The following is a 12,093-nucleotide window of genomic DNA, read 5'->3' on the forward strand; positions in this document are numbered from 1 at the left end:
AGGCACTTTTCAGGCATTTAAATGTTATATCACTTTAGTTTACATCTCCATGAGGTAAATATTATTAACTTCATTTAGCAGAAGAGTAAGACTAAGGCACAAAGAGTATCAGTAATTTGCCTAGTGGCTCCTGCCGAGTAATTGGCACAGCTAAGATTCTAATTCAGTCTCTTTGAAGCCAAAGCCAGACACTTGGTTCATGTCTGAAGATGCAACTCAACCACTCTGTTAATCAGGGTTCTCTAGAGGGACAGAATTAATGGGATAGATGTATACATAAGTCGGAGTTATTACAGAATATTGACTCACATGATCACAAGGTACGGTCCCACAGTAGGCTGTCTGCAAGCTGAGGAGCAAGGAAGCCAGTCCGAATCCCAAAGTTGAAGACCTTGGAGTTCGATGTTCGAGGGCAAGAAGTGTCCAGCATGGGAGAAAGATGTAGGCTCAGAGGCTAAACCAGTCTGGTCTTTCCACATTCTTCTATCTGCTTTTATTCTGGCTCAGTTGATTAGATCGTGCCCACCCAGATTGAGGATGGGTCTGCCTTTCCCAGTCCATTGACTCAAATGTTAATCACCTTTGGCAATACCCTCACAGACACACCCAGGAACAATTCTTTGCATCTTTCAATCCAATCAAGTTGACAATATTAACCATCACAAGTCCACCCGTTGTCAACTTGAACCCATACACGTCTCCTGAAATCATACATAATCTTCAAATAAAGACAATAATAAGGTCATAATTACGCTTAACATAATACAGCTATCCTTCGTACAACCGGAAACACACCAATCCCCAACCCAAATGCTATTACATAGAGGTAACAACACTTAAATGCTGATATCGGCCGGGCGCGGTGGCTCAAGCCTGTAATCCCAGCACTTTGGGAGGCCGAGACGGGCGGATCACTAGGTCAGGAGATCGAGACCATCCTGGCTAACACGGTGAAACCCCGTCTCTACTAAAAAAATACAAAAAACTAGCCGGGCGAGGTGGCGGGCGCCTGTAGTCCCAGCTACTCAGGAGGCTGAGACAGGAGAATGGCCCGAACCCGGGAGGCGGAGCTTGCAGTGAGCTGAGATCCGGCCACTGCACTCCAGCCTGGGCGACAGAGCGAGACTCCGTCTCAAAAAAAAAAAAAAAAAAAAAAAATGCTGATATCAAGTCAGTAAGTCTTATGTCACATGATAAAGGCAAAAGAAAGGAAATAAAATGAAGATATTTTCTTTTTTTTTTTTTTTTTTTTTTTTTTGAGACGGAGTCTCGCTCTGTCACCCAGGCTGGAGTGCAGTGGCCGGATCTCAGCTCACTGCAAGCTCCGCCTCCCGGGTTCACGCCATTCTCCGGCCTCAGCCTCCCGAGTAGCTGGGACTACAGGCGCCCGCCACCTCGCCCGGCTAGTTTTTTTTGTATTTCTTAATAGAGACGGGGTTTCACCGTGTTAGCCAGGATGGTCTCGATCTCCTGACCTCGTGATCCGCCCGTCTCGGCCTCCCAAAGTGCTGGGATTACAGGCTTGAGCCACCGCGCCCGGCCAAGATATTTTCTTAGTACAAGTGTATATATGCACAAACATGTTCCTAACAAAAGGAGGAGGCAATACTCATGACAATTACAGTCTTCATTTCTGCAACTGGTCACGTGGTCATAGCTTGTATTGATGACTACTTTCTTTGACTACCCATTCTGTATTCCGTTTGCCTTCAGCTAGCACCTCAGCAGATTATGTTTTTTTAACCTGGTGGAGTGACCCAAACCTTGATTCCTGAAGGGTCTGGGCTGTTTGTAATCCTGCCTGGATTGGGCTGTTGTAGTTTCCCATTGATCTTAATCACAGGGCATGGTAATATTAAGAGACACCCTATGGGATCTCCTGTATTCCATGCATACTTCCTTACCTCCATTGTGGAGCAGTAGACTGATTTCATCTTGATAGTCTGGGTCAGTCACCCCAGCCAACACTGTAACTCCCTTCTTAGCTAGTTGACTTAAAGGTAAGAAGAACCCAAAGTGGACAGGTGGCAATCTTAAATTCCAGTTTAATGGAATCATTGTTGTGTCTCTTGGTGGCCGCGTTCCTCCCTCTGAAACTAAGACCTCTAGGCCAGCAGAACATAATGCCGCGGAAACAATTGCTATTTTGGAAACATCTAAATGCATGGGTCTGTACTAGGCATTGCGGTCCTGGGATGTAGAGAGGAATTTCCCAGAAGGCCTGTCTCAGGAAGTTTACAGCCCAATAGAAAATTTCATATAATGTAGGTGTCTCCATTCATGAAGCACACATAATTTGGAGGTAGCTGTTAAGAGGTTTCTGCATGCAAAATGTCATATTGGGTCTATGACTCCTTCAGGAGTATTAAACTGAGGCTTTAAGGCTTGGTACAAGTTTTGGGGCACGGTTTGCCATCCATGACAATTAGTACATCTGTCTTTTCCCTGCTTCAGGGCTGGTGTCCAAGCTGAAATGGGAAAGTGTATCATCTTAAATGTGTGTGTGCTGCCTCACTCTGCATCCATATCTTCCTTCACCAGCCTTGCCACCTCCTTTCCTCTAGCCCTGCCACCCTCACTGCATCTTTGCCCAGCCCTGTCTTCCCCCAGGTTCTTCCTATCTCCTTGGCCACACTGCCTTCCTCCTTAACAACTTGCCTCTCCCCTTGCCCACCATCGCCACCGCGTCCCTCGGCCCCCACTCCTCTAGCCCCGTCCTTTGATGCCTGCCCCCTCCCTTCCTTCCGACCCGCCTCCTGTGTCTCCCAGCCCTGCTCTGACGTGGGAGGTGAGGGGGGGTGGGGGGATGGATGACTCACAGTGTTATGATGCAGTTCCACAACACACAGCCACATTCACCCACAGACCGAGGTACAGAACGAGAGACAACCTCTGCCCCCCCAGCAGCTGGCCAGCTTTGCAGCCCCAGTCTTGAGTCCCCAACTACCCTCCCCCCACCCACCCCCATCCCCTTCCCAATTGAAGGAGCGGAAAGAGAAGAGAGAAGAGTGAGCAGAGAGATTGAGAGATTGAGAGAGAGAGAGAGAGATAGACGGAGATCTCTGGAGCAGACCTCAAGGTGAGGGGGCAGCCCTTCTCCAAATGAATTTTTTTTCTCTTTGCAAATTTCCTCCTCCTGCTGCGTGTTGCTTTCTCCCCTTTGCAAAAACATTATTCATCCACCCTTTGTCCTCCCTTCCCCCTCCCTGCTGCCTCCGCTCCTCTCTCTCGGTTCTTCCATCCCTCTCCAAGCTCTGACGATTCCCGCACTTATTTCCCGGCAACTTTGGCTGTAGCATCAGGCATTACTGTTTATTGTTTTGCTGCTGGTGCAGACCCCCAAAGCCTGCCCTGGGAGCTGGCAGTGCTGCTAATTATTTGGACCATACCATACTGAGAATACCAGCCCGGGGGATGCCAAAACCTCAGAGCAGATGAGAAAATCCATTGTGAGCAGGTGTCCCCCTCCCTTTCTTTCCCCCCTAAGAAGCACGAGATTCGCACCTGGTTCCTCCAGCCTCTGCCTCGGCGCCTCTGTTGTCAGCTGTCAGTTGCCCCCGCCAGCCCTCCCTCTCCCCTTCCTCCCACGGTCCAGCCCCATCTCACTTCAGGGGAACATCTCTCCCCAGCACTCGGCTTGCCTTTGTTTTTTCTCCAGTCATTTGCCCAACTTGCTTCTCCCTGTGATCCGAGATGGGTGAAAAAATGACCCCTACTCCCCTTTCTGTGATTCTCTGGCCTTCCTTGCAGCCTCTCCTTGGCTTGACTGGGAATTAGGGGAGAGGGAGGGAGGCGTGACGGCTGGAGGCTGGAGAAGGAGCCCAAGATTGGGGACCCAAGCTGCCCCGTTCCCCATGCCCCTTGAAGGTGTTTCAAGGTAGTGCATGTCAGAGGGGAACTCGCAGGCAAAGTTGAAGGCAGACCTGTGAAGCAGAGACTGAAAGGTGCTCTCTTGGCAAGGAGGGCCCATTTCCTGCAGCCGGAGCCCAATGTCACCCTGAACTCAGCCCAAGGTGTTTTCCTGGGGCCCAGCCAGGAGGAGAGGACCTGAAACTGAAGATAGTCTCTATGGAGGTTTTGTGGAGAGACTGCCTGGCGGCCTTCAGAGAGCGGAACGGCTGGGTGCTTGTGGCCACTGCGGACGACAGGACGAGGACAGTCTGTATGCCCTGGCTAACCGCAGCCAACACTGCCTCGCCTCTGCTTAGCGCTCTAGCATTGCCAGAGTGCCCAGCTGGCATCTCTGAACCAGACTTAGGCTAACCACCCACAGCGGGCCGGGAGCTCTATGAAGCAGAAAGCAGCAGCTCACCTGCTTATCGGAGCCCACAGGGGCCACCTCCCTTCTTATCCTCTCCTCCAGCACCTTCAGCCACTCGGAAGCTGGCGCGTGGGCAGAAGGCAATCTTCCTCTATTCCTAATCAGAACCCAGCAATTACTTCATCTTCAGTCACCCACAGTCACTGCTGTTTGTCCCTGCCCCCTGGGAGAAGGTAGAAACATTTTCTGCCTTGTGCCCCAAAGCACAGCTGTTAAAAATGAGTCCTCCTTCTGCTGTTCGTTGTGGCCGTTGCTCTCACCCTACCACACAGCCCTGCCCAGCCCAGGAATCAGGCTCCTCTGACACGCTACCCATTTCCCATTGGCTCCAGCTGTCAGATTGCCTGAAGAAAATGTATTTTCTGCCTAAGTCTTTAACCAAGGGCTAAGGCAACAGTTAGTAAAGAATAGGAAAGAGAAAGACCAAGGGGCCCAGAGGCTGGGAAGACAGGCAGGTGCTTATTCTGGGCCAGAATGAGTAAACCAAGGTGCGGGAATGGGCGGCCACATGTGAGGGCTTCGGTACTGCTGGAAACAACTATAAAGTTCTAGTGAAGAGTCCCAGAGCGCAGGACCCTGACCTCAGGAGAGAACTGAATCAGGGTTTGTATACCTGCCTGCATGCTCCTCCTCCCCTCACCTTACACCTCCCCCGCCAAAATGTATAAAGGATCAATTGTATTGCAAACAAAGGCCATGTAAAAGAAAGACCTTCAGGCATCCCCAACTCTTAAAAGACTCTGATCCCCGGAGACACAGTGCCTACCAATGCCTGTGCGATGCAGAGCCTCACGAAGAACTGAAAACCAAGGAGAGGGCACTTGCAGATGACGTTGCTCCCATGGCAGCGTCTGTGCTCGTGGGCTTCTCTCTGTGGAAAATGGTGGAGGCTGCTTCTGCCCCAGGAGGGAGAAACACCGACTCCCTGGCTTTGGCGCCAGAAGCCTGGATCGGCTGCCAGGTTTGCCAGAGCAGGATGGGGATCCAGGGGACAGGGCAACAATGCAACTGGATGCCGAGGGGGGATCGATGGTGATGGGGGAAGTAGAGGCATGGGTGAGCTGAGCCCCTTTTCCTCCATTCCCTCAGGAGGGGCCCTCCTGAGGTCACGGCTCCCCTGATGTCCTTTCCCCTCTTCCCAGGTGACTTCTATTTCTATCTGGTTCTCGTCTGGGGGGGCCCTCGCCGGGCAGCCCCCCAACACTTCTCCTGCCCTGAAACACGGCTCTAGCCAACCTGCTCCGCTGCTTCACCTGCGACCGTCTCTGCGGGGGCTGCACGGCGCCAGCCCCTCCAGCCCGCCAGGGCATTGTCCTCCAGCCCGTCATGCCCAGCTGTGACCCCGGTCCAGGCCCTGCCTGCCTCCCCACCAAGACTTTCCGCAGCTACCTGCCCCGCTGCCACCGCACTTACAGCTGTGTCCACTGCCGTGCACACCTGGCCAAACACGATGAGCTTATTTCCAAGGTACGTGAAGCGGGACCTGCCATTCCCCTCTTCTCGTGCACCAGGCTAGCCTGAACATCACCCAGGGGTGAGGCAGCGAAGCTCTTCCTCTCTCCCACACACCCCTGCGGGGATTCAGGCAGTGGGGCTGAGGGCTGCTTGGTAGTCACTGTCTGTCCTATGTCTCCACAGTCCTTCCAAGGGAGCCATGGCCGAGCCTACCTGTTTAACTCCGTGTGAGTCTACCTCTTTCCTTGTGCGTGTGCTTGTGCTTATGTGTGAGTGAGTCATTTCCCTGTGGAGAAAGGGGGGAATCCATAAGGTGATCTTGTGCCTTCAGTCTTTGCCTCCCCTTTTGCAAAGGGGTTCTCAGTCTGAAGTTCTCACATGGGGAGCCCAGGGAGAATTGAAATCATAACGTTGGAAAAAGAAGGCCCAGGCTCTAGTCTTAAAGGGGTGAATTATTAAAGGCAGGGGCTGTCCAGTTCTCTCCAGTTGGAAGTTCCCTTGGGCTGTCTGGAGACTGGACTGACAGTGCAATCCCACTGGGTGCTGGGTCCTTCCTGTTTCCTGAGACAGGGTCAACGTGGGTTGCGGGCCAGCTGAACAGCGCCTCTTGCTCACGGGGCTCCACTCGGTAGCTGATATTTTCTGTGAGAGCTGCAAAACCACACTGGGCTGGAAATATGTAAGTACCTGAGGAAGAGGGTCACCCTCTAAAGTGGAAGTCCCCACGGCCCTTCAAGCCCCAGTGACCACATCAGGTCCTTGCATGGTCCAAAGAGGAAAGAAAGAACTAGTTACTGGGTTGGGCTAGGTGGATGAGTCTCGGGGTGGGGGCCGTACAGGTGGCAATGGGGCCTGGAAGGAAACTGCTTTGTCCTACAATCACTGCTTTCTCCTTCACCAGGAACAAGCTTTTGAGACGAGCCAGAAGTACAAGGAAGGGAAATATATCATTGAAATGTCACACATGGTGAAGGACAACGGCTGGGACTGAGGGGCTCAGGCAGGCTGTGCCCTTCCTCCGCATGCCCCTCCCTCCCCACGGCCCTGCCAAGCAGTCTATACCAGCATGAGTACTGCCCCACCCCTGGGGGAAACCTGGCTCCAACCAACCCCTCCCCTGCCTCCACCATATCCACTACCAGGCACCCTTTGGAACAGGGGTCTGGGTGTACCCCAGGGGTGTTAAGGCTCAGGAGTGGGCAGCAGTCAGGGAGAGACAGAACTGGGGGAAAGGGATGGTTGTGGGTCCTTCTGTTCCCAAGTTCCTGAAAGTTGAGGCAATGGCAGGGCGTAGACTCAGGCAGAGAGGGTTGTGGGAGGAATCCGTTTTTGCTCCACCTCTTTTTGAGTGAACAGAGGACAAACCTTGGGTCACGGGGCTAGTAGATCATGGACCACAGAATAACAAATGAGAAAAAGCTTGGGTTGGAGTGAAATTTTGGTCTCAGGCAGCAGAACAGACCAGAGTCTCTGAGGATGAAGTTTCCCACCCCTATTTGTAGGGAAAAGGACTCACGTGCAGGGAAAACTCAAATCCCAGGCCCTGGGAAATAGTAAAAGAATCAAAGGGGTTTCCATTTCACTCCACTTGTTAGTTTATCTTGGCACTGAAGAGGCACTTTCGAATATCTAACTTTTGCCGTTGGATGGGGTAGGGACAGCTGCACGCGGAACAGCCCCCACCCCCAGTCGGCTGCTTCCAGAACAAGCAGTCTTTATGGGCTTTCTCTGAGGCCCAGTCACTGCTCCTGGGACCCAGTCCCCTGGAGGGGAGGTGGAAAATCAGTGCTACGGGTCCAGTCTTTCCCGTGGCTGCCACCAGCGAATGAAACTTTTGTATGATACATAAAGTGCTTGGGTCTATTTTTAATAAAAAGGGAAAAAGCAACTTGAGGCAACCTGTCCTCTGACTTTCTTTCCCCATGCATGTACCCATAACTGTCCCCGTCACACACAACCCCCCACCCACCCACCCGGGCCTGTCCCTTTAGACCACTAGGGGGCAGCAGTTGCCGTATCCATGGCAAGACTACTGCTTGAGCTTTTACCAGAGGATAAACTTCAGGTGAGGTTTTGCGTATAAGAGGGGTGGGTTTTGTGAGCTATTCCATCGAGAGCATCCAAAACCCCTTCTGTCTGCTGGCACCCCGACAGTAAGTCCATTTTTGCCTAGATCCAGGATTGGGCAACTGAAAGGGGCTCATCTCAGAATAAGGATTTTCTTGAGTCCCATGGCTTTTCAGCCCGGTTCTGTAATGTTCTGGTCAGTTCATGGGCACACTTAAGGCTAAAAGGAAAATCAGTCAGCCAAAGTGCTGCCCTGGCAGTTGATGGGAAGTGAAACAAAATAGCTCAAAAATTAGGCCGGGCACGATGGCTCACGCCTGCAATTCCAGCACTTTGAGAGGCCAAGGCTGGTGAATCACCTGATGTCAGGAGTTTGAGACCAGCCTCACCAACATGGTGAAACCGTTTCTACTAAAAATTCAAAAATTAGCCAGGCATGATGGCACGTGCCTGTAATCCCAGCTACTCGGGAGGCTGAGGCAGGAGAATCGCTTGAACCCAGGAGGTAGAGGTTGCAGTGAGCCAAGATCATGCTGTTGCACTCCAGCCTGGCAAAAGGGCGAGACTCCGTCTCAAAAAGAAAAGCTCAAAATCGCAACGTCAATGCCACCGTGTGGCCCAAGGGGCATTTTATTGGCAGTGACATGAAATCCCTACTGTTGTTGGGTGCCCAGCAGTTACAGGGGAGACCATATACATCATAAAGATCACTTTTTGGTAAGCTATAATATTCTTTTTTTTTTTTTTTTTTTGAGGCGGAGTCTCGCTCTGTCGCCCAGGCTGGAGTGCAGTGGCGCGATCTCGGCTCACTGCAAGCTCCGCCTCCCGGGTTCCCGCCATTCTCCTGCCTCAGCCTCCCGAGTAGCTGGGACTACAGGCGCCGCCACCACGCCCGGCTAATTTTTTTGTATTTTTAGTGGAGACGGGGTTTCATTGTGTTAGCCAGGATGGTCTCGATCTCCTGACCTCGTGATCCGCCCGTCTCGGCCTCCCAAAGTGCTGGGATTACAGGCTTGAGCCACCGCGCCCGGCCGGTAAGCTATAATATTCTTTCCAGATTCATTCATTAATACTCCCAATATTTATAAAGCACCTATTACTTGCCAGGCATTGTGTTAAGCACTGTATGTTAAGCACATGGTGAAGATAAGGCAGCTGTGGCCTGACTTCCTGGAGCTTTCTGTCCAGTAGGAGATGCAATAACCAGGCAATCCCTGTAGAAGAGGATAAGGGCTCTAAGCAGGGACGCAGAGGAAGCTTGGGAGCTCATAGGAAAGGAACTCAGCCTAGATTTAAGGAGTCAAGGAAGGCTTCACAAAAGTGATGACTACGATGGCATTTGAAAGATAAGAAGTTAGGTGGCAAAGGCAAAAGTGATAGAAGTATTTCAAACAGAGGGAACTGTATGTGTCGGGTAACTTATGTTTAGTTAGTTGAAGGAAATAAAAGTTTCTTGTGGGCTGAAAGCAGTGGCTCATGCCTTAATTCCAGCACTTTAGGAAGCCAAGCCTGGAGGCTTGAGGCCAAAGTTTGAGTTTAGACTGGGCAATATAGCAAGATCTTGTCTCAATAAAAAGAGCCATATCCGCACCTGTAGTCTCGATTACTCAGGAGGCTGAGCAGGAGGATCACTTGAGCCCAGGAGGCCGAGGCTGCAGTGAGCCATGATCACGCCACTGCACTCCAGCCTGGGGAACAGAGCAAAACTTTGTCTCCTTAAAAAAAAATTGCCTGTGGCTGGAGTATAGGCAGCAAGTGGGTGAGAGATGAGATGAAAGACAAGCAGGAACCATAAACTATTTAGGGAATCTAGATTTTATCCCAATGGTATTAGGGAAATATGGAAAAATTGTTTTTTTTAAAGTGGAGTGGCAGTATCAAATGGCTATTTGTGCCCAGACAAGAGGCTCAAATAGAAGTTTTAATAGACTGAAGAAAGTAAGGAACATATGGAAGGGCACAGTGGCTCACACCCATAATCCCAGAATTTTGGGAGGCTGAGGTGGGCAATCACTTGAGTCCAAGAGTTTGAGACCAGCTTGGGCAACAAAAATTAGCCAGGCGTGGTGGCGCATGCCTGTAATCCCAGCTACTCAGGAGGCTGAGGCAGGAGAATCACTTGAACCCATGAGGCAGAGGTTGCAGTGGGCCGAGATCATGCCACTGCACTCCAGCCTGGGCGACACAGCGAGATTCTGTCTTAAAAAAAAAAAACAAAAGAACAAAAAATGGAGAGGCTGTCTGGGCAGGAGGAAGGAGGACTAGAACTGGAAGGCGCATAAGTAAAAGGCGAAGGGAAAAAGGCAAGCCATGGGGAAATGTCCAACATCCCCCAACTAAGGCCTTTGGGTAGCCTGACCTATCTTTCGGTTTCTGCGTGCCTAGTGATGCCAAGACCCCTCTAGGGGTTCAGCAGAGGTCCTCAAAACCCTATCCCTCTTGGACCCACTTCTTGCACCAAAGTTTAGAAAGATTTCTCAAGTCCCAACCTCTGCTCTTGAAAACCAGGCACAAACTAGCTGCCTTCTTAAAGAAGCTCCCCACATATTCCTCTCATTCAATTTATTTTAACATGTTCTAATTAAGCCTACTAGGCGCTGTGGGAGACAGAGAAGTACACGGCAGAGTCGTTGCTCTCAAATTTCTGTCTCTTTTTTTTTTTTGAGATGGAGTCTTGCTCCGTTGCCCAGGCTGGAGTGCAGTGGCGCAATCTCAGCTCACTGCAACCTCCGCCTCCCAGATTCATTCAAGAGATTCTCCTGCCTCAGCCATCCGAGTAGCTGAGAGTACAGGCGTGCATCGCCACGCCTGGCTAATTTTTGTGTTTTTAGCAGATACAGGGTTTCACCATGTTGGCCAGGCTGGTCTTGAACACCTGACCTCAGGTGATCCGCCTGCCTCGGCCTCCCAAAGTGCTGGGATTACAGGTATGAGCCACCGCACCCGGCCTCAATTTCCTTGTAATTGGTCCTGGAAGAATCGTTCTGTGGGTTGATTGAAGGGATTCTATTAATCTCTAAAATTAAGTCATGGGCAATGCTGTCCAAATCTTGGATGCCCAGACAGGTGTGCCCTCAAGCAGCATTATCATCAAACACCCGGTGACCAAAAGGGAGTGGTGCAGAGAAAGGCAAGTGGATTTAGGAGGGAGCTGCAGGTATGGGATGCCAGGAGCACACAGGTCCTTTTCCCTGGGGAGCAATCCTTTTCAGTTAACCCCTTTTCCTTTCTGGTGTATTCCTTTTTTTCTCAAGTAGGCCTACTCTGTACCTAATAGTGATTCTCCTGATCTTTTCCCACTCACTCTCCATTCCAGGCTGAGTCTGGGAACGCTTATCCTTCTTAGCCTAGGAGTTGCCACCACTTGTGGTCCTTAAAGGCTTGAGGCTTTGGATGATACCCTCATACAACCAGCAGATGGCATCAAAACCTTCCATCCCTCAGCTCAGGACATCTCCCAGTTTAAAGAACCTACTCAGATCTCTCCAGATGGGTCTACAAAAAGATGAGTGAGCTGTCAAGACTTAAAACAGGGTTGTATCTAGGCTTTGCAACCTAAGAGCTACACAGTCTTAGCCAAACTGTTTAAACCTTTCCGACCCTCAGTTTTTTCATCCATAAAATGGGCTGTTACCTCCCAAGAAGTTATTAGGGTTTACAGTAACAGAGGCAGTGTCTATCACAAGCAATGCACACAGAAGTAGCTCCATAAATGTGAGCTATTAGTATAACCACCAAGTGAGGTTTCCCAGATTCCCACCAGGGTAGCTGACTGGTGCCCAGATGGGAGAGGAAATTGCAATGCTGAGGAGGCAGCCAGCGCTGGGTAGCACTACACGGCCAATGCCCTTTTAACATTGCACTGCTAGTGACAGGTGCAGACAGTAGCACAATGTGAAAAGAGCTCTGGCCAGCAGCAGAGGCACGCCGGCCCTGCCTCCTCACTCCTTCTCCCAGTCCCCGGCCCACTCAGCTCACGGGCTCCCTCTGCCCCTGCTTTGCTTCAATACAGCTTCTTTCCCTTTTATTCCATTCTTAGTGTTAATTCTGTTTTTTCAACACTCTTCCTTTCGCCTTCTTCCTCACCGCGCCCCCCCTGCCCCCAGCACAGAGACCACCTTTTTCTTGGAGGTTTTGGGATGGGAGGTCAGGACCCACTAAAGCAGGTGCAGGGATACTTTGGGCCTGAAAATGGTTATTAGCAATCCCCAAAGTCTGGAGGTCACTCGCATGAGGCTGTGTTCATCTGG

The 12,093-nt window shown here is 51.0% G+C and overlaps 1 protein-coding gene across 3 annotated transcripts; it reads left to right on the forward strand.

Annotated features, from left to right (window-relative positions):
• Positions 1-2,851: 2,851 nt before the first annotated feature.
• On the forward strand, positions 2,852-7,669 carry YPEL4 (yippee like 4). 3 transcript variants are annotated; one of them, XM_045371871.3, is made up of 5 exons: positions 2,852-5,282; positions 5,464-5,788; positions 5,960-6,003; positions 6,347-6,455; positions 6,678-7,669. In XM_045371871.3, exons 2-5 carry the CDS (start codon positions 5,648-5,650, stop codon positions 6,765-6,767), a joined length of 384 nt encoding a protein of 127 aa, XP_045227806.1. In that variant the 5' UTR covers positions 2,852-5,282; positions 5,464-5,647; the 3' UTR covers positions 6,768-7,669. The 3 variants fall into 3 exon arrangements, with proteins under 3 accessions (XP_045227806.1, XP_045227804.1, XP_045227805.1); XM_045371869.2 differs by having other exon boundaries at positions 2,852-3,079; XM_045371870.2 differs by having other exon boundaries at positions 5,151-5,371.
• The last annotated feature ends 4,424 nt before the right edge of the window (positions 7,670-12,093 follow it).

This window comes from Macaca fascicularis, chromosome 14 (genome assembly GCF_037993035.2).
Source record: "Macaca fascicularis isolate 582-1 chromosome 14, T2T-MFA8v1.1".
Taxonomy (NCBI): domain Eukaryota; kingdom Metazoa; phylum Chordata; class Mammalia; order Primates; family Cercopithecidae; genus Macaca; species Macaca fascicularis.

Coding starts and splice junctions, on each gene's coding strand:
- YPEL4 (XM_045371871.3), top strand. CDS start 5,648: ATGCCCAGCTGTGACCCCGGTCCAGGCCCTGCCTGCCTCCCCACCAAG. Junction 5,789..5,959: donor ACGATGAGCTTATTTCCAAG/GTACGTGAAGCG, acceptor ATGTCTCCACAG/TCCTTCCAAGGGAGCCATGG. Junction 6,456..6,677: donor CCACACTGGGCTGGAAATAT/GTAAGTACCTGA, acceptor CTCCTTCACCAG/GAACAAGCTTTTGAGACGAG.